The 22,077-nt window shown below is 48.9% G+C and overlaps 1 protein-coding gene across 2 annotated transcripts in view; it reads right to left on the bottom strand.

The window, feature by feature from the left end:
- Positions 1-307: 307 nt before the first annotated feature.
- TSHZ2 (teashirt zinc finger homeobox 2) overlaps positions 308-22,077 on the bottom strand; it is a 407,693-nt gene continuing 385,923 nt past the window's right edge. For both annotated transcript variants that reach the window (XM_087819174.1, XM_087819175.1), the window contains exon 3: positions 308-1,134. Coding sequence is in view for 1 of the 2 variants with exons in the window: in XM_087819175.1 (XP_087675301.1) it covers positions 1,133-1,134 (2 nt within the window). In the remaining variant the exon portion in view is untranslated. The remainder of the gene's footprint in view (positions 1,135-22,077) is intronic.

Below are 22,077 nucleotides of genomic sequence, written 5' to 3'. Positions count from 1 at the left end.
ATTGGAATTTTTACGTTAAATTAACTTTAACGGGCTTTTAATGGATGTCTTAATTAGATCTCATTATTAACGGGAATATTCCACAAATTAAAATCGGGCCCTCCAAAGTTTTAATGAAAAAAGTTGCAGGAACACACTGAAGACGGACGCCCCGCTCCACGCTGCCCGCGGCCGCCGAGGCCCCGCCGCGCTCGGGGCGCGAACAGCGGCCCCGCCCCGCGGCCGCTGGAGGGGCTGCGGCCGAGCTCGGGCCCGACGGCCGCGCGCCCGCTTCCCCCGCTCGCCCCGCCCCGCGCCCTCCCCCAGCCCGCGGCTCGAGGAACGGCGATGGCGGCTCCCGACTCTTCTTCTTCTTACTTTAGCCCCGAGAGGGTACCGGCGACGCTAAAGCCGAGCCCTGCGCGGGAGAAAGTCTTTGGCAGCAGCACGGTTCGGCCTGACTATCTGACAACTTCCAGCGGCGGGGACACTGTGCAGAGGTTTCCGGGCGGCGCGGCGTCGGGTCTGACTTAGCGACGCTCCCGCTGGGCGGTGGCGGTGACGGCGATGGTGACCGATGGTGACGGTGAAGGTGGCGGTGGCGGCGACGGAGACGGACGGCTCCCCCGCGCGGCCCGGCGGCAGCCCAGGTGCAACCGTGATTGTTGCACGGAACAGAAACATTTCCTTTAGACAAACGTTCCCAGAGGGGTTATAAATAGGAAAGGACGTGACCGTGAAAAGGAAGCTTCCGGGCGGCGGGCGGCCCCTCGGACATCAAGCTGCGGAGACTCAGGCCCCCGCCGCCCGCCCTTTCCCGGCAAGTGCTACAAACGGGCAAAATAAGTACGTCGCTGTCCTCAGGCATGATTTTTCTTCGGGGGCACTTTGTTTTCTCGTGACAGTGGAAAGGGGACCGTGGAGACGAGACAGCCCCGTCGCAGTTTATCAATGAAAAATCTAATATCGTCCATAAGCAGAGAAGTGGAAATCAATACTTCATTACCAAATTGTTAGTGAGGGCGAAGAGAAATGGCTGGGGTGATTTTTTTTTTTGGCAGTCCTCTCGGAGCAGGGTGTCAGGAGTTCAATGTCAGGCGGGCGGTGCGCGAAGGGCCGGGCATCGGGCTGGGAGGTCGGGCTAAGGCATTTGTCCTGCAGCGGGAACCAGAACAACACAGAAAGAGGCGTTATTTCCTGAGGACTAGCGGGGTGGGTATTTCCCCCAGGTCCGGTCAAATGGCCAGCCTAGACTGTCTCAGGGGCATGAAGGTTCTGCACAGAGTCCTGGATCAGCCTGGTCGGGGGTGTGATGTCACCAATTGGTGGGGCACAGAAAGGAAGAGCCAATTTAGGGGGAACAACTCTTTAAAATATGATGTAGGGAAGAGATAGTGGCACACCGTGTTCCTAGCAGCACTATTCACCAGAGCCGAGAGGGAAGCAACCCAAATGCTCATCACCGGGGGACTGGATAAACAAAACGTGGTATATCCTTACAACGAAATATTATTCAGCTTCAAAAAGGAAAGAGATCCTGACATATTGTACCACAGGGGTGAACCTTGAGGACATTAGGCTAAGTGAAAGTGAATCAGCCATAAAATGACCAATACAGTCCACTTTTAATGATAGGAGGTACCTAGCATAGCCGAAGTCATAGAAACACAGCAGAACGGGGGCTGCCAGGAGCTGTGGGAAAGGAGGGATGGAGAATTGCTGTTTATTGGGTTTAGAGTTTTAGTGGGTTTTTTAAATTCTCATCTGAGGATTTTTTTTTTTCCATTGAGAGAGTGGAAGGAGAGAGAGAAAGAGAAACATCAACTGGTTGCCTCCCACACATGCCCCGACCAGGGCCAGGGATCGAGCCCGCAACCAGGTACGTGCTAGATTTTTATTTTTACACGATTAAACAGTTCTGGAGATGGATGGTGATGATGGTTGCACTACGATATACACTTAAAATGATTAACAGGATAAAGGTTATGTTATGTGTATTTAGCCACAGTTTAAAGTAAAAAATATAATGTATGATTTGTATTATAAAACATTTTGAAAAATAAAAAATTTAACCTACGGCCCCACTACCCACACAGAGCTCCTACTCACATGCTGCTGTCTTGTCTTCTAGTGTTTTCTTTGTGTATTTTTGTTAGGCTCACATGGTTGTAAGTAACCACTATGTAATGTTTCTCCCTGTATTTTTTCACTTGCAAGTATCATTGTAAACTACTACATGAGTTCTGTCACCTACATTATCAGCGTTTACTAAACCATTCTCTGATGTTGGACATTTCATTTGCTTACAATTTTATTCGGTGATACATAACACTGTGACGAACATATTTGGTACGTTGTATTTCCTTTAAGTATGCTGTATTTCCATAAGCTTAAATTCCCAAGTGTGGAATTCCCGAGTCAAGGGATAGGACCATTTCTCAGATGGGTACTAGGCTTACCGTGGTGATCATTTCATAACTTGTGCAAAACTTTAATCACTATGTTGTGCATGTGAAACTAATATAATATTGTATGCCAACAATAATTAAAAGATAAAAATGTATTTTAAAAAGGATAGGACCGAGGGGAGAAACAAGATGGCTGCTAGGTAACCGCAGTCCACACAGCCTCCCGCAACCACATCAAAATTACAACTAAAATACAGAACAACCATCACTCAGAGCCTCCTGAGATCTGGCTGAACAGAAGCCCCACAACCAGGGAACTGGAGGAGCATCGAGACCGGGAGGAGGGGCAGAGATGCAGGCGGATCGGGGCTGGATCCCAGAGACTCAGCTGCTGGCCCACACCTGGTGCTGTGGGTTAAACCCGGGAGGGAACCTCGGCGGTGGAGGTCTCCCAGAGGAGTGAGGGGTCCCAGCCCCACAGCAGGCCCCCAGCCCAGGTTTCCTGGGCCGGGAAGGGACGTCCCCACAACTCCGAGCTGTGAAACCAGCGGGGACTGTCGCTGAGGGTCGAGGAGGCTGCGGAAGCCCCAGCAGCTCCTCTTAAAGGGCCTGGCACGGACTCACTCGGACGCTCCCTCTGAGCCCAGCGCCGGGAGCAGCCTGAAAGGACCCGGGACACTCGGGGAGGAACTAACCTGCCTGAGATCCGGGAGAGAGGCGGAGGGCGGCTTCCTCCCAGGCAGAAGGGCTGGCGGAGGCCATGGCTCCTTTGGCAAGTCCTTCTCGCACACAGCCGGCAGGCAGGCGCCATATTTGAATCGCCAGCACCTGACTCTCACCGTTGGCCCCGCCCCGTGATTCCCGGAGGCCCCGCCCCTCCCACCTGCAGGCTCATCTAGGCCATTTCCAGGGGCTTTTCTGTGCAAGTGGCCTCTATAGCCTCCTGCTTAGGACTTTCCTAAAATCTCTCAAACAAGCAGCAGCTGCCCCATACGGCTTGATAAGTGGCCTCGGGCCTGGCACTAGCGGCAGCTGCATTGGCTCATAGCGTGGCCTCTCCTGGACACCTCTAAGCCCAGCACAAGTAGCAGCCAACTACAGTTTGCTGTGTGGCTCATGCTGGGTGGCCCTGGGCAAGGCACTGGCAGAGGCTGACTTTGCACCTCCCAGGAGGCCCCAGAGACAGTGCACCCAGTAGTCAGACTCGACCACGCTGGATTACAACCTTACCACATCCACGAGTGACACACTCAAGGGGAGCACTTGGTGAACACCAAAGCTCCACTGAAGTAAATCCTGCTCCATAGGGGTGTCTCCAGCACAGCAGTTCTTCAGCTGTAGCTGCAGCTGGTCCTCACAGCTGATTGCCCGGGGGGTCAATTCCTCCCAGTGACGCCAATAACAACCAAGGCTCAGCTACAGCAGGACAGTGCACACAGCCCACACAGGGGAGCACCTAGAAGGCCCAGCTCAAGTGGCTGGGGAGGGTGAGCCACTGGACCCTATAGGACACCTACTACACAAAGCCACTCTACAGATTCCAGGAGACATAGCAGCTCTACCCAATACATAGAAACAAACACCTGGAAGCAGCCAAAATGTGGAGGCAAAGAAACATGTCACAAAGGAAAGAACAGAAGAAATCTCTAGAAGAGGAACTAAATGAAATAGATCTAAGCAAGCTAACAGATACAGAGTTCAGGATTTTGTTTATAAGGATGTTTAAGCATATTATTAGGGAAATAACTGAGAAAATTGATAACATAATAAAGTACCAATTTGAAATGAAGGCTACACGAACTGAAATGAATAATTTACAGGGAATCAACAGTAGAGGACGCTGAGAATCAAATCAGCAATTTGGAACATGAGGAAACAAAAGACACCCAACTAGAAGAGCAAAAAGAAAAAAAGAATCCAAAAATATGAAGATAGTGTAAGGATTCTCTGGGACAACTTCAAGCAGACCAACATTCGTATTATTGGGGTGCTAGAAGGAGAAGAAAGAGCAAGAAATTGAAAACCTATTTGAAAAAATAATTACAGAAAACTTCCCCTACCTGGAGAAAGAAATAGACTTACAAGTCCATGAAGCCCAGACAGTCCCAAACAAGAGGAACCCAAAGAGGCCCACAGCAAGACACATCATAATTAAAATGCCAAAAGTTAAAGACAATGAGAGAATCTTAAAAGCAGCAGGAGAAAAGCCGTTAGTTACCTACAAGGGAGCTCCCATTAGACTGTCAGCTGACTTCTCAACAGAAACTTTGCAGGCCAGAAGGGAGTGGCAAGAAGTATTCAAAGTGATGAAAAACAAGGACCTACAAGCAAGATTGCTCTACCCATCAAAGCTATCATTTAGAATTGAAGGTCAGATAAAGAGCTTCTCAGACAAGGAAAAGCTAAAGGAGTTCATCACCACCAGGCCAGCACTACAGGAAATGTTCAAGGGTCTTCTTTTAAGAAGAAGCTAATGAACCAAAGAACCTGATAAACAAAATAGATCCAGAAACATTGACGCATGCAACAGACGATCATATTTCAGAAAGAAGAGGGAAGAGAAAAGAGGGGTGGAGGGTGGGAAGAGATTAACCAAAGAAGTTATATGCATATATCAATAACCCATGGATACAGACAATAATGGGGTGAAGGCTTGGGGAGGGAGTGCGAGTGAGGTGGAGGGGGTCAATTGGGGGAAAAATGGGACACTTGTAATACTTTCAACAATAAAGATAAATTAAATAAATAAAAAAATAAAAAAGATAGGACCATTTTGTGGTGGGAAAGTGCTAGTTAAAGTGTGCTTTGCTCTGGGAGATTAGTGAGGTGAATTTTTTTCAGATATGTGCTGTTTGGATTACTGTAAAAATGCATATACTTTTCTTTAGCCCAGTTTGAGTGGTGTTCCTTGTTTATATCTTATTATTTAGTGCAGCAATTTTCAACCGGTATGCTGCAAGAAATTTTAAAACCTGTAATACCTGACTCCTTAGTCAGGGGCACTGACCTCTTTTCCCTTAGATGGTCAAATAAAAAAACGAGAACAGCCAATACAACAACAGCCATCTGAGTGTGAATGCCCTGTCTTGAACCATAAATATATAGGTCATATAACAGAGTAGCATCTTATTGGTCACACTGCATAATAAGGTTGCATCTGATTGGTTAATTTTTTAAAAATAATTAAAAAAAAATATCTTTATTGATTTCAGAGAGGGAAAAGGAGAGGGAGAGAGAGAAACATTAATGATGAGAGAGTCATTGATCGAGCCCACAACCCGGGCATGTGCCCTGACCGGGAATTGAACCCTGATCGCCTGGATCCTAGGTCAATGCTCAACCGCTGAGCCACCCCCGGCCGGGCTGATTGGTTAATTCTTGATACCAGAAATCCTTATATACAAGTATAGGCACCTGATTTTTTTTTAAAAAAGTCACCTTGGAGCAAAAAGGGTAGGTAATTACTACTATTATTTTTAAAAAATAGATCAATCAGAATTATACCTATTTTTTTGTCAGATTGGCAAAAAATAGGTGTGCTGTGGAATTTTAGTAATTAGGTTATGTGTGCCATGAGATGAAAAAGGTTGAAAATTGCTGGTTAGGTGGTAGTGTTCATTTTAGTGAGAAAAAAAACACCTTGGACCTATATATCATTAATCTTTTGGAAAAGGAAAATTTCCATATTTCCAGTAGAAGAATAAAGAAAAGTTGAAGCTTATATGACATTTGATGTGTGTGGAGAAATTGTGTGCAAAATAATCATAACAGGCAACATAAATAATCCCTTGGTAAGGAATAGTATGACTACAATACTAGCAACCAGTTACTGTATACCTACCAAATGCCAAGTACTTTACACACATTTACACTAACCCTTAAAACAACCTCTTTAAAAATAAGAGGAGAAAGAAGAACAAAGCTGGAGGGATCACAACACCAGGTATCAAGTTATACTACAATCCACTGTAATCAAGACAGCCTGGTCCTGGCACAAGAACAGGTGTATAGATCAGTGGAACAGAACAGACAACCCAGAAATCTATCTAAGTCATTACGCTCAATAAATATTTGACAAAGGAGGCAAGAACATACAATGGAGTAAAGACAGTCTCTTCAGTATATGGTGTTGGGAAAATTGGACAGGTCCATGCAAAAAACTGAAACTAGACCACCAACTTACTCCATACACAAGAATAAACTCAAAATGGACAAAAGGTTTAAATGTAAGTTGTGAAACCATAAAATCCTTGAAAAAAACGTAGGCAGAAAAATCTCAGACATCGCATGTAGCAAAATTTTCACTGATACAATGCTTAGGGCAAGAGAAAGGAAAAAATAAATGGGACTACCTCAAAATGAAAAGCTTCTGCACAGCAAAAAAACCCAGCATCAAAATGAAAAGGGAACCCACTGTATGGGAGAACATATTTGCCAATGATACATCTGATAAGGGGCTAATCTCTAAAATATGCAAAGTACTCATATAACTCAACAAAAGGAAGACAAACAATCCAATAAAAAAAATGGGCAAAGGACCTGAATAGACACTTCTCCAAAAAGGACATGCAGATGGCCAAGAGACATATGAGAAAATGCTCAACGTAGCTAATCATCAGAGAGATGCAAATTAAAACCATACCTGTAGGAATGACTACTATCAAAAATCAGCAAATGACATGGGCTGGCGAGGGTGTGGAGAAAGGGGACCCTAGTACTCTGCTGGTGGGAATGCAGACTGGGCAGCCACTGTGGAAAACAGTATGGAGATTCCTCAAAAAATTAAATATGGAACTGCCATTTGACCCAGTGATCCCACTTCTAGGAATATATCCTAAGAATCCTGAAACACTAATCAGGAAGAATATATGCACCCCTTTGTTCAAAGCAGCTCAATTTCCAATAGCTAAGATCTGGAAACAGCCCAAGTGCCCATCAGGAGATGAGTGGGTAAAAAGCTGTGGGACATTCACACCATGGAATACTATGCAGCTGTAAAGAAGAAGGAGCTCTTACCCTTTGGGACAGCATGGAGGGACCTGGAGAATATTATCCTAAGTGAAATAAACCAGTTAGAGAAAGACAAGTACCGCATGATCTCACTCATATGTGGAATCTAATGAACAAAATAAACTGACAGACAAAACAGATCCAGAGACACAGAAGCAGGCAACAGACTGAGGGATCTCAGAGGACAGGGGCGCGGGGGAGGGAAGAGATTAACCAAAGAACTTCTATGCGTATATGTATGACCCAGGGACACAGATGATAGTTGGGTGAAGGCCTGGGGAGGGGATGGGAGTGGGGCTGAGGGGGGTCAATAGGGAAATAAAGGGGGGCATCTGTAATACTCTCAACAATAAAGATAAATTTTAAAAAATAGGAGGAAAGATTCTGAGAGGTTAGTGACTGTTAAGGTCACACGGCAGAGGATGGCTTTAAATTTGGGCCTTCCCCCTTGGAAGCCCCCGCGCTCTTCTAAGACACCAGCCTATCTAGGTTACAGAAGGGAGGCGTCATTCCCTTTGACGCGAGGCTTGCATTTCGGAGACAAAAGCTAGTCGGCATCCCTCTGACTTGCCCGGAACCCATGGCAAGTCTGGGAACTTGAAGGAGGGCGGTCATGTGGTTGGAGGAAGAGATGGGCCAAAGAAGGAGAAAAAGCAGAGACCAGAAATTGCAATGACATCAGAAGGTGGGAGGAGGGAGGGAAGCAAAGGGAGCGAGGAAAGAATGACAGGCCTGTCTTCCCGGAGTGGGGGTGCCTTAGCCTTGCGCTGTTCCTTGCGCAGGGGGGCACAGTGTGGGGCGAAGGCTGAGCCTCACCTGAGGTCTGCTCGAAGCCTCATTCCTCCTCCCTGCCCATGATACTACTGTGCTGACTGTTTTACAGGTAACTGTCTCATCGATCACTTTTTTGAACCTTTAGCAGATTTGATCAACACTCAGACTTCTCTGCCTGGGTTTCTCTTGGGACAAAGTTTGTTCTGGGAAAGGGAGCAAGGAGAAAAAAAAATCATAATTTTGCTGTATTATAGTTCCCTTCTTGGAAATTCACAGTACACCTTAGCATATTGAAGGCTCTGAGAAATCCTGCAATTAAAACCCAACTCAACCAGACCCTGGCCAGGTGCTCAGTTGGTTAGAGCTTCATCTCAATACTCCAAGGCTGTGGGTTCAATCCCTGGTCAGAGCAGATACAAGAATCAACCAATGTTGCATAAATAAGTGGAACAACAAGTCAGTGTTTCTCTCTCTCTCTCTCAAACACTCCCCAAAACCCAAACACAACGTATATTTATGTAGCTCTCTGCTCCCCAGATTTGTTTGATGACCCCTTTCTTCTCTACAAAGCACTCACAAATATACCTGAGTGTCATTTCTGGAAAATACCTTTATGACAGACTCTTGTGCAAAAACCAAGGAAGTCAATCGGTTCCTGAGATCTCAGTTGGTGATTCTGGACTCGCGATACCTGGTTTTGAGTGTCGGTGTGAAAGGGTCCTGTTGTAGTGACAATGTGACATTTCCAGAGTTTATTCTGTGCTATCCAGGCGAAGCCCGTGCCTGCCCTCCTGCCAGCTCACCATGCCGCAGTGTGGGAGGCCGGAGTGTCCGCACTTCCCAGCCGAGGTCACTGGCACGTAGGGGGGTGAGGCCATTTGGGTGGCAGGCACCTGGCTGTTAAGTGGGAGAAGGTTTTTCAGATTGTTGTGTTTTTTTTGGTATCTTTTAAATCACTGCTTTTGATATTGCCTGAGCTGATCTGGTGTACTAAAGCGTTAAACACTAGCATAATTAATAATTTCAAGTCACTTCCCCAAGAATATCTGTGCAGTCACTCAGTTAAATTGCAGATCCGAATGTCTTCTGTTAAAACCTGGCTATGATATTATTTCCATCCTGAGAGAGTCTTCATCTCTCACCACAATTGATACAAGTGGTAGATTCTTCTGGAAGGTCAGTGTTCCTGCACTGGAAGCAAATGGTAAAGAGGAGACCTGAATTTTGGACCAGTTTGGGACAATATACCCTTTCTTATTATTCCTTATTTTAAAAGAAGGAAAACCTTTTTCTTTTTAAAAAAATACGTTAGTGTTGATTTTAGAGAGAGAGGAAGGGAGAGGGAGAGAGAGAGAGAAACACTGATAAGAGAGAACCATCGATCGGCTGCCTCCTGCATGCCCCCCACTGGGATCTAGCCCACAACCCAGGCATGTGCCCTGACCCGAATCTATCCAGGGACCTCTTGGTTCATGGGTCGATGCTCAACCACTGAGCCACACCAGCTGGGCCTTTATTTTTTTTTTTTAGGTCTAAAGATGAAACCCTGGCAGAAAATTAAAACTAGAAAATGCAGAAATGGGGAATGAGAACTTTTCAGAAGGAATCGTGTAGAATGGATTAAGAAAGGAAGCGGAGACTCTTGGTTGCCTCTCAAGTGGCTGAGGTCAAGTTTTGCTGCTGCTTGGGTTTTTTCCTCTCTTTTTCCTAATGTTGAGCTACTCCTCTAAAAATAAAACAGAAATAAATAAAAATTTTAATTACATATCTACAAACTCATTGGCAGTGTTCATTAAGGAGAGTTTGTGAGGGAGAGCCAGGCGAGAAGATGTAATTATTTTGTATTAATTACAGAGCCACCAACAGATGCTCGGGATTATATATACTTTCATTTGGCCCTGATAGGATTTCGAGCCCCTCTGGCGAATCATTTTGGCTGGCTCTGCTCCTCTTGGCCTTGCTCAGTGCCACCCGCCCTCTCCTTTCTCCACTCCACACTGCCCTTCTCGGTGCTGCATCTTGTCCCCAGGGGGTGTTTTGTGACTGCTACCATGGTGGGCACCCCCCCAGCACTGACCGCTGAGGGGCTGGGGGTGCGAGCACCTTGCAACGTGTGGGGCGGTTTTCACAGGTGGAATTGTCCTCACTGTCTGCCATTCTTGAAAATCTCTCTGCAGGTCCGGGTTTTGCAACTGTGGCATTCTTGCCGCCTTGGGCCATATAATTCCTGCTGTGGGGACTGTCCTGGGCACTGTAGGATTTTTAGCAGCCTCCACCCACCTGAGTCCAGTAGCATCCCCCTTACCCTGGAGTGCGATGACCTGGAATATCTCTGGACATTGCCACGTGTCTCTGGGGGAGGCAGCAACATTATCACAGGTTCAGAACCGCTGACTGATGTGGAAAACGTCTTGTAATTAATTTGAGCCTAGAACTCAAGTCCGTTTTGCATATAAACACAAAGTCTTTTATGCACAATTTCTCACACTGCGTTTTCCTGACATAAAGCTACCTTGCAAAGCAAGAGAAACTGTGTTTGATTTGGAATATTAGCGGGAGCTACCTGCCTTTTCAGAAAATCACCTCTGGCATGGCTGCTGGTGTTTCTGAGAAGCCCATCCAACAGCCCCCAGATGATCTGTGGGTATCGCTGACACGCTCCCCGGGAATCTGCACACAGCAGCACAGGTGGGGCTCCCTCGTCACTCCTCCCAGGACTCGGTCCGCTGGCATCGCCTGCTGGAGAGCCGGGTGCCAGCCCCGCCCGCGGGCTCAGCATCTGCCCTTAGCACGGTGCCCAGGTGTCGCCTCCGCAGGTCAGGCCTGAGGAGCCCTGTGCTAGGGAATTTCTGTGCCCCAGAGCTTCCCTTCGCGTTCTTGCTGTGCAGTCGCAGCATCAGATGGTTGCTTCCTGAGACTGTGTGCGCGGGCTGGGCATGTGATCTGTGCGTTTAGTCGGGAGAGCAAAGGGGGAATTGCAGGCGCCCGTCTGGAACGGCCACGCGGGCCTGCAAAGGGCCGGGACCCTGCTCCGCACACGCCCTTCCTAGGCGGCAGCCCCACGTACCGTGAACTAGCCACCGCCCGCTGCGAGTTCCAGATCTGCGCATCCGGCTGCTCCTGGACATCTGCCCCTGAATGTCTCTCAAGGTAACTTCCACAGCAGGGCGCTTGGATTCCCCCGCCCCAGCCTGCTCCGTTCACAGGAAATGAAACCCCAAACGGCTCAGTGGCTGCGGCCAGAAAGCTGGGTCATCCTTAACACCTACTCACAAAATTCCTCGGCAAACGCCGTTTCCGCCTCCACCCCCAGGGCCCCAGGTCAGGCCTGTGCGTATGGTCCCCGATGACTGTCGTAACCTCTCATTGGGCCCCTCATCCCATCTGTGTCCCGTCCATCATTTTCTGTGTGGCAAACATTGAGCTTATGAAACATTAGGTCAGAGTGAAGTGCTTACTCCCCATTTCCTCCCAGCTTATCCTTCAGTGACCTCTTCTGCGCTTAGAGAGAAACCTCTTGTTTGTCCAGAACTTTCCGCCTGCGCTGGCCTTGGCACTTCTCTGACCTCACCAGGGTCTCTGTCCTTGCTGAAATGTCCCGAGAACACTGGCCGCCTGACAGCTCCTGAAACATGCCTCAGGGCCTTTGCAGGTGCTGTTCCCTCTGCCTAGAATGCTATTCCACCCACTATTTGTTCTGCTAGCAACTTCTCATCTTTAAAGTCTTAGTGGAATTGTCACTTCCTCAGAGAAGTCTGCTCCTGCCCACTGGACTCGACTAAGTTCTTTTTTTAAAAAATAATATTGCATATTTGTGTTGTCTTTATGGGACTTTTTGCAGCTACATGTAACGGTTTGGTGTCTGCCTCCCGCACTGGCTTGCAAACCCTAGGAAGGCGGGGACCGTGTGTCTTTCTGTCACAGCAGTATTCCAACCACATAAGCAGTGTCTGGCACACAGTAGGTACTTGACAAACATTTGTGGAGTGAATGAAGCCTTAAAGATAGTAATTGAAGTCTATCTATTCCAACGTGGAGAAATATTTTAAAAAAGTATTACTAAAGCAATACAATAAAAAATTGACCTGGAATCCACATACTTCTCTAATTCTATCAGAGACAACTTAAAAGGAAAAAGAGACTAGAACAATTAGTCCAAGGAAACATAAGTGGACACCATGAAGCTTCACCATCTATTTGGTACTTTCAACTTTGAAGAATAATTTATTCTGCCGTTTTGAAGTAAATTACATTAAAAAAACCTTTTTTTCAACCCTCGCCTGAGGATGTGCTTATTGATTCTAGGGGAAGAGAGAGAGAGAGAAAGAGAAACATCAATCGGCTGCCTCCTGTATGCGCCCCTACTAGGGATCGAATCCCCAACCTAGGTATGTGCCCTGCCCGGGAGTTGAACCCACAGCCTTTTGCCTCCAACCAACTGAGCCACCGGCCGGGGCAGCATTTACATTTTTTCAAAGCACATTCCTCCAAAATATATTGGATAAATATTAGTGGCCTGAAGATAAAGAGACTGAAGCTAAGGGAGTTTAAATAATTTGCTCCCGTGATGATTAAGTGATGGGTCAGGATACCTGACTCCCAATCCAGGACTTCTGAAAACTGAAAATAAAAGCGAAATATACATGATGAACATACATAAAATGTATCATTAAAAAAAGATGGTGACAGGGAAGCCAAGTGGAAATGGAGACGAGTGATTTTTAACCACGTAATCCTGGGAGAAAACCTACAGGTAATATTTTTCCAAATTGATTTTATTATTTGAAGATCCAAACGGCCTTACCTACATTGCTGAGTTTCATCATTAGTGAGTCTCCTAATTCTTCCTGAGAGAAACTCCTGTGTGCAGAAACCCTTAAACTCAGGTGGACCAATTCCAGTCCTTAGAATGAATACAACCGTTGCTTAAATGTGAATGCTTTTTACACACTAGACACGGCTTCCTGTGAGTAGGCGGATAATATTTTGAAATGTTTTCTGGTATTTTTGCCTTTTCTTAATCCCTTTCTTCCCCGTCGTCTTCCCTTCACTGAAAACAGACTAATTGCTCTTGGAGAGAGAGGCCCCAGAACAAAGCCAACAGAGCCCAGTGGCCGAGCTTCTGAACGGTGAGGCCTCTCCTCTCCCTGTCGACCCTCTGGGAGGTCGAGCCAATGACAGACTTGGCAAGTTGCCCATGAGTAACATCCGCAGACGTTCATCGCAGACCCCCCGGTTCCGCCTCATTTCCATCGACCGCCTCAACCTGCAAAGGGGTGTCCGGTGTTGCACAGGACAAAGCTGAAGTTCACATCACAGAAGTGACTCGTCCAAGGTGCCATGAAGGCGAGTGGACCTGAGTATCCGACAATCCACTGGAATGTGCGTTTCCTAGATTTCAGAGCCTTTACTCCTGACCGCTAAACAAACTTCCTGACATCGGGTCTGGACCGGCGAGCCCACCAACTCTTCATCAGCGGTGGTGCTCGGTTAGACCCTTAGCACTAGGGGCCAATACCGTCATTGGTCTTGCCGCCTTCTCCTCGATGCCCGCAGGTCGTAAGGGACACACTGGGAACCTCAGCCTTTGAGCTTCCCCTTGTAAAGCCCCTGATGGCTCTACCGCAAGTCTCAAACCCGTGACCTGTGCCTCACGCCGAGGCCCGACGGCCGGCTGCCCACGGCTCCCAGCCGGAGGAGGGCTCTGCGGGGGGCTGGCCACCAGCTCCGAGTGTCTAAGAGGGGGCGGGCTGGCGGCCATCAAGCAGACGCGCTCCCTTTCTGTCCCCTTGACAGACAGCCCTGGAGATGGTTTACAATCTCGTGGCCACCGCGTGCAAAATGGCTGTTGACTGAAACTGGCAGAAACAGGGTGACATCTTGGAGAAAAACAACAAAAATGTCAGGAAGACTCGGGGCCTCCTGAGAGTGGGGCACGTGCCGTCACTAAGTGTCATTTGTGTCCTTGCGTGTCAGCTTAAGATTTCAATGGCGCCAGAAAAATCTTTTCCTTAGAGCACACTCTTCAACTTCAGGCTCCCCAAGTAGTTAAGAAACAGCGGTGGAAGAAATGGCCGAGGGTTTGCCCGGGAAAGTCTCTTGACACTAATGATGGGACCGCGAAGGCTTCGCTGCCGTGCAGTTCTCCCTAATTGCAACCAAAGGCCCGGCCGTCTAAGTGACAGTCATAAGGCGAGAGGCATTCTCCTTGCCCTCCCCTCAGCCAGCGTCCAGTGTGCAGCTCTGGCCAAGCTTGGGCTGAAAAATTACTCAAAAGGGATGGAGCCCTGGCTGGTTTGGCTCGGTGGTTAGAGCGTTGGCCTGCGGACTGAAGGGTCCCGGGTTCGATTCTGGCCAGGGCACGTATCTCGGTTGCAGGCTCCATTCCCTGGCCCAGGTCCGATTCATGGGGAGGCAGCCAATCAATGTGTCTCTCTCACATAGATGTCTCTCTTCCCCTCCCCACTCTGAAAAGCAATGGAAAAAATATCCTCGGGTGGGGGCTAAAAAGATAAATAAAAAGGGATGGAGCCCAGTGTGAAGTAAAACATATATATATATATGTGTATATATATATACACATATATATATATGTACACACACATATATATATTTTTTTGCAAAAAGGAATGATTTAATTTTTTTTTTTAACAGAAAGAAATGATTTCTGTTTTAAATACTTGGCTTTACCATGAAAACCTCTGTTGTCTTTTTTGCACTCTACAACATCACAAAAGTTATGCAAGACATTTCTGCCAGACATTAAGTGTCAGGAAAGCTTTGTGGATTCTTCTGTCCTTATGGAGAAGCTCAGTCTTGGGATGGAGCATGTGTCCGGTTTTGCTTTCACTGCTAGGAAGCTCACAGTCAAATTGCTGGCCTGACTTTGGCATCTGTGTATCCTCTTAGGCTCCAGTCTGTACCCAATGACTTCTCTTCAGGTTCTCTCTCTATTTTCCGTTGGCCTATTTGATGAGGGTTTGTCTCTGCCGTTTACTCGCTGTGTGACATTGGGGAAAATGACTTACCCCTTCTGAATCTACGTTTCCAAATCTTCCAAATCAGAAAAATAATAGTACCTTCCACAGATGGTGCTTGGCGCACAGTAAATACTCAATAAAATGTAGATATAAACAATGATTTTCTTTTCTTTCATGATTTTATTGCCTTTTATGCAACAGAGTCCCTTAAAAGGGCTGTGGAATAAGGTGTATAATAAATAAAAAATACACACATAACATTCTGCTTATGTGTGAGAAGTAAGGAATCATAGGTCTTGGAAAATGGGTGATTCTTTCTTTCTGGAGATTTAAAAAAAATAAGTAGAAGAGAGGTTCTTTAGTTCATACATTAACCAATGTTGAAATCAGTTGTCATTCGGATGTGAAGCCAAAGAAAGTTTTTCCTTTTTATAAAAAAAAAAAAAAAAGAAAGTCTAAAATAGCGTTTCAAAATATTCCCTGTGGATGTTAAGAAGAAAGTGGAAGCAGCCATGGCACCCAGCGCTTGTCAAGCGCTCCTGCTCAGCGCCAGCATTGCAGCCGGGCCCGAGGGACGGCCTCACTGTCCTGTTGAGAGAAGACCGAGGCGCGAGTGGCTAAGAGCCGGCCTGGGGGTCAGGGAGCCGGCAAGCCCGAGAGCCGGCCTTTCCTCTTAGGCCTGCCTGACCTCCAAGCTTCTTCTCTGGCCAGTGTTTATTGCTGTCCATGGAACTAACTAGAATGTTCTAAACTCAGTAGAGCCAGGTAATGAAAAATAAGGACTGAAAAACATCCAGCTGTGTCTGTCCTTTCAAGAGGGAAATTAACCGGGTGGCAAGGACCAGAACAACCTGCCGGCAACGAAGAGGGAACCCGCCCGCGGTGGTGTCACTGTGATCCCGCGCCCACCGTGCGACAGTTCTCCGACGAGGCTGCTTTCGGTGCAGGGCCGTGGAAGAGGGGAAGGAAACGATTTCCCGGTGCCCGCTTTTATTCAGCCACATTCATATACTCCAAAAGGGCACTTGAATTGTTTGAAAGAGGTCTCGATACCGGCAAACACCTCCATAAACAACCCGGACAGCTTCAAGTCCAAGCCGCCAGCAGCATGATTCACAGTGGAACCGGCTTCTCTAAGTGGAGAGCGCAGCCGAGTGTTATTTATTACGACGAACTTCCAGCCACCGAGATTCACCGCGTGGACCCCGAGGAGCTCCACTGTCGCCGCCGCGAGTGCTCGGTGGCCGGGAGGAGCTGCCTGCCTTCCAAGCATGGAAAAGAAACAGGCCGAGCTGTGGTTTTGCTTGTTTGTTTTTTAACCAACATGATTATGTGTCTAAGGCCCTGTTGGTGGTGTGTCTACACTGGAAAAGGGGGTTAGCACGTGGGCACATGTTTAGATAATTCTGCCCCCCCCCCCCCCACTTTCCAAGAAGAGCCTCCCTTCATTTCAACGATCAAGTTCATTCATTGGGTGCCTACTCTTTGCCGAAGCTTGACGGCTGTTCTTTTCATTCTTATAATCATCCCCAAAGGTAACTCTTACGAATCCCTTTTTTCGAGGTCAGGAGAATGAAGAGCAGAGATTTAAGGAATGGGACCAAGATCACATGCCTGGGAAGTGACAGGCTGGAATCTGAACCCAAATTTCTCTGTCACCAAGCACCGTATTGCTTCCTAATAACAACGATTACCTTTTACGGATTTGATTGCTGGTAATAATTACCAGCCTTCCCAATAGATTGGGAAAATGCGAGTTAGTGTTGCCTCTTTACAAATGAAGAACCAGGGGTCGGGAAGTTAAACTGTCCCCACCGCCCACACTGCTGTTTCCTAGAGGAGCTGGAATGAAACCAAGGTTTGTCTGGATCTCAAACTGAGTTTCATCTGACTCCACCAGCGCTCCCCAAAGTACATTCTGGAAAGTCCAAGTCCCTTGAGATGCTCTAAGGAAGAAAAGATGTTCTTTTACTCATTTGTTTATGTTTTAAACAAAAGCGCCTCAAAACTGTCTAGCCCCTGGCCCCCTCCCAGCCTTTATAGCTGCTGTGCCCTCTCCTGGGGTACCCTTCCCGTGACTCTGCCCGGGTAATTCCTGCCCCCTCCCCTGTCATCTGGCTAAAACATCACTTGCTCAGGAAGGCCTTTCTTTATCCCAGGATGGAGACTAGGTTCCCAGATTGCCTCTTACCCCCGATCGTCATGAATGATACATTGGTTTGTGTGAATGCTGGTTTGCAGCTTGTCTCTCCCGCCAGCTTTCAGGTGGGCATGGGTGGTGACTGCCGTGTTCAACAGGTCTCCAAAGTGCCAGCCCGAAGACAGTCGAGTTTTTGTTCCTACTTTGCTCTTGCTCTCCCTTTGCAGAACCATAGAAATGAAAATGAATGACCTCAGAGATCCTCCCTGACACCACCGTTCTGCAGATGGTGGCATGAAGGCCCAGACTTCCACTGGATGACCATGGGAACACTTGTGATGTATCAACCCACTATGGCCCTGACCCGAAGCCCAGTGTGTAACCAATCACATCTGATTTCATCCTCAAGACAGATGAGGAAACTGAGGCTCAGAGCTGTTAAGCAGCTTGCCCAAGTTCACAGCTAATAAGTGGCACAGAGTTACCAGACTGGGCCTCCTGCCTCTGAGCGGGTTCCCCCTGCTGGCTCCATTCCATGCTGGGCCACTCCCAGAACGAGTTCTGCCTTAATTGTCTGGGGTGGGCCTGGGCACTGGGTTTTAAGTTTCCCAGGGGATTCTAATGTGTTGCCAAGTTTGAGAACTATTGCTCTACTGCACGATTGATTGACTGATTGATTGATACTGCCGTTGAATCCATTAACCCTTCTTGTAGAGACTTAGTAGAGTAGAGGATGTTCAATTCTACAACAGTTCCTACTTTCTTCTCTGTCTCTGTCTCTCTCCTCTCCCCACTCCTAAATCTGCATTTCTGTGTAGATTAAATTCCTTCACAACACACACACACACACCACAGTGCACTATTGTTTATAAAGGCTTTTGTATTGGTTGCACTTCAGTAATAACAACGATCGCTAATTAAGTAACGAGGATTCACCTTGTACCAGGAGCTGTGTGAGGTTGGTGGGGGGCAGAGAGGCCCCTACAACACAACAGCAGCGGGTATTTCCAGCAGGATGCTTCTGCAAAGGGCCCAGCAGCTCCCAGGAAGCGAAGGGGTGGTCTCCATGGCTGGTAAGGGGTGCAGCCTGGATGGAGCCTTCCTCTGCCTCCGCTCCCCCACCTTCACTGGACTCCCCCTTCCCACTGGACCACACTGCCTCCTAGAGGCCTCTTCAAACTACCTGTGGTCTGTCTGTGCACTGAAAAGCACTGAACCAGGCTTGTTTTCTGGAAGGAATTCAAGGCTTTCCTCCACCCCCAAATCAGCTGTTGAGAAACGGTATGTATTTTAATGCCTCACTTGCCAAGTTTACTATAAAACACGCAGTCCTTCCCAGCACGGCTATAAATGAAGCGGGAGGGTGGGCCTCTCATCTCTTGTGTGAAGGAAGCTATGGAAAGCTCGTACGAGGGCTCCCATAGCCACAAGCTGCTCCCTCTGAGGCCAGGGGCGGGGCAGGGGCAGGGGCAGGGCAGGGCAGGGACAGGGGCAGGGACAGGGGCAGGGGCAGGGCAGGGGCAGGGGCAGGGCAGGGGCAAGGCAGGGGCAGGGCAGGGGCAGGGCAGGGCAGGGGCAGGGCAAAGGCAGGGCAGGGGCAGGGCAGGGGCAGGGCAGGGGCAGGGCAGGGACAGGGGCAGGGGCAGGGCAGGGGCAGGGGCAGGGCAGGGGCAGGGCAGGGCAGGGCAGGGCAGGGGCAGGGCAGGGCAGGGGCAGGGCAGGGGCAGGGCAGGGCAGGGCAGGGGCAGGGGCAGGGCAGGGCAGGGGCAGGGGCAGGGGCAGGGCAGGGGCAGGGCAGGGGCAGGGGCAGGGGCAGGGGCAGGGCAGGGGCAGGGGCAGGGCAGGGGCAGGGGCAGGGCAGGGGCAGGGCAGGGGCAGGGGCAGGGGCAGGGGCAGGGCAGGGGCAGGGGCAGGGACAGGGGCAGGGGCAGGGCAGGGGCAGGGCAGGGGCAGGGGCAGGGCAGGGCAGGGGCAGGGGCAGGTCAAGGGCAGGGCAGGGACAGGGGCAGGGGCAGGGGCAGGGGCAGGGCAGGGGCAGGGGCAGGGCAGGGCAGGGCAGGGGCAGGTCAAGGGCAGGGCAGGGACAGGGGCAGGGGCAGGGGCAGGGGCAGGGCAGGGGCAGGGGCAGGGCAGGGCAGGGCAAGGGCAGGTCAAGGGCAGGGCAGGGACAGGGGCAGGGGCAGGGCAGGGGCAGGGCAGGGCAGGGGCAGGGGCAGGGCAGGGGCAGGGCAGGGGCAGGGGCAGGGGCAGGGCAGGGCAGGGGCAGGGCAGGGGCAGGGCAGGGCAGGGGCAGGGCAGGGGCAGGGCAGGGGCAGGGGCAGGGGCAGGGGCAGGGCGGGGCAGGGCGGGGCAGGGCGGGGCAGGGCAGGGGCAGGGGCAGGGCAGGGCAGGGCAGGGAAGGGACAGGGCAGGGGCAGGGGCAGGGGCAGGGCAGGGCGGTGGTAGCGAGAAGCAACGACTGATGTTAAAGCACTAACGAGAAAGGCTCTGGTGTCAGCACGGAAGCCAGTGTTAGGAACGGAATTGTCCTAATCCCTGCACCTCAGGACATGACGGGACTCGGGGACGGAGCCTTCGAAGAGGCGGGTAAGTTAAGATGAGGTCTTCTGGGTGGGCCCTAATCTAGTCAGACTGGTGTCCTTACAAGAAGGAGACTAGGACACTCGGGGAGACCCCAGGATGCGCGCGCACAGAGGGAGACCATGGGGGGACGCGGGGGAAGACGGCCGCCTGCAAGCCAAAGGGAGAGGCCTCGGAGGAAAACAACCCTGCCGGCACCTTGACCTTGGACTTCTGGCCCCAGAACCGTGGAGAAATATATTTTGTACTGTTAAGCCCCCAAGTCTGAGGTATCCTGTTAGGGTGGCCTGAGCAAACCAACCGCCAGGGAAGGGGAGCCAGTGCTGAGGCCTGAAACGGATCCCCCGGCCCGGAGGCACCGTTCCTTCCACATCCTGGGACCTGTGTTCGAGTCTGTTCCCTCCCTGTCCGTCCCGCCTGCGGGCTGAGGCGGGAGCGCAGGGGTTATAAAGGCCATCTAAATCGAATATGATGGAGGCCCAGCACGTTTCCACAGAACCCTAAAGCCATCTGACGGCCGGTGTGGCCCCGCAGCTCTGTCTTAGGATTTCACTTTGAGTGGGGTTACAAATGCCTTGGGGAAGGAAATCCTCAGGCTGGTTCAAGAGGAGTTTCTAGAAACTGTTGACTCCGTAATTCTTTAGCTCATGGGGTAAAGACAGAAGGAGCTTCCAAGTAACCGGGAAGAATGGCCCCTTGCCCAGGATAGGGACTTTCAAAGAGCTTCTCAGAAGAGGAGGGGATGTGGAAGTTTCCAGAAGGGGCAGCCAGGGGAGTGTGCCTGAGAGAGTCTTCTGGGGACTCCCTATCTTCATTTCAAGCAAAGCAACTTTATTTCATCTCTTTGGTGTATAGGGCTCCATATAAGATTGTATTTGAAAAACATATTCAACTGCTTCCCAAAATTATTACTATAATTTTATATAATGATGATGATAAAGTTTGATGCTGCGTTCAACGGCAAGGCTAGAGCCAAAACTGCACAGCCAGAGTCTTGTGACCTCAGTATGAGGTGATCTGTGCATAGAACTTGGAGGATCCATGACCTTGGGTAGAAAAAAAATTACATCTTTAATTTCACTGACCTCTAACTAAAATTCAGCATTTCTTCCACTTATGAATGTAGACACCAAATTAAAATAGTAGTAGCAGCCTTGTGATTTATATCACTGATATTTTCACCAAAATGCCAGAGTTTTTGTCCCATTACGGTTGTTGCAAATATCTTGTGATAGCACGTACACTCATCATTTCTTTGAAATTATGGTAGTTGTTAGCCTTGGTGCTGGGTATGCTGCTCAATGTATAGGGCGGGGCTAAAGTAGGTTTACATTTGCAAGTATGGGACTGAGTTTATTCTTGTATTATTTATTAGGTATTATTTTCCATATGAACAACTGCAAATCTACTTTTGCCCCACCCTGTATATAAAGAAGTTCATATATTACTATCACAAATTGGTGTCTTTAATATTTGATAACTATATTCCCATGATTTTTTTTAACCCTATGTATTTTATTTTATGCCTTTAAAAGCATTACTTTTGAAAAGAGCTCCTTGGGCCTCACGAGATGTCCAAAGGATTCTCCAGCCTGAAACAATGAAGAAATTTTGTGGTCTAAGGAAACCAAGGGCCTCTTCAGTCAAGCACTCCTAACCTTGGACCAGCGGGACAGCCAAGTTGGTGAAGCTGGAATTTCGAGTAGCAATTGTTACGCAAGTTGTTCAAAGTTATGGCAAGGACAAGAGATGGATGACACTATAAGCAAAATTTTGCATTTCTGTGTGTGTGTGAGTGTGTGTATTTGTAAACACATAGTTGTTAATTTGTTGTTTCTGGAGAGGAGATCCGTAGCTCTCAGCAGATTCTCACAAAACTTCTTGACCTGTACATGACTCCAGAACCACCATTCTAGAAGGAGGAGTCTCGAATAGGGCTCTTTCCAAACTGGGCTGTAATTCAGGAAAAGTCCGAAACATCCAATGTAGCTTCTATCTGGAGAGACTCATTTCTCCCAGTACCCCTGCCCCACCCTGTTCTAGTTCATCCAGTCCAAAGCCTCAAGTCTGCCCCAAACCAAGACAATTTTGTCCAAGGGGGTAAATAAGTGGCCACAAATGTGTTTGTGTGAAGGATTCCACCAATATTTGCTTTTTTGTGAGAAGCGAGCGCCAGAGGCTCCCTAAGTTAATCTTCATTATCACA

This window comes from Miniopterus natalensis, chromosome 7 (genome assembly GCF_054644295.1).
Source record: "Miniopterus natalensis isolate mMinNat1 chromosome 7, mMinNat1.hap1, whole genome shotgun sequence".
Taxonomy (NCBI): domain Eukaryota; kingdom Metazoa; phylum Chordata; class Mammalia; order Chiroptera; family Miniopteridae; genus Miniopterus; species Miniopterus natalensis.
The sequence above is the reverse complement of the archived record's forward strand: the minus strand, read 5'-3'. Positions and strand labels throughout refer to the sequence as shown.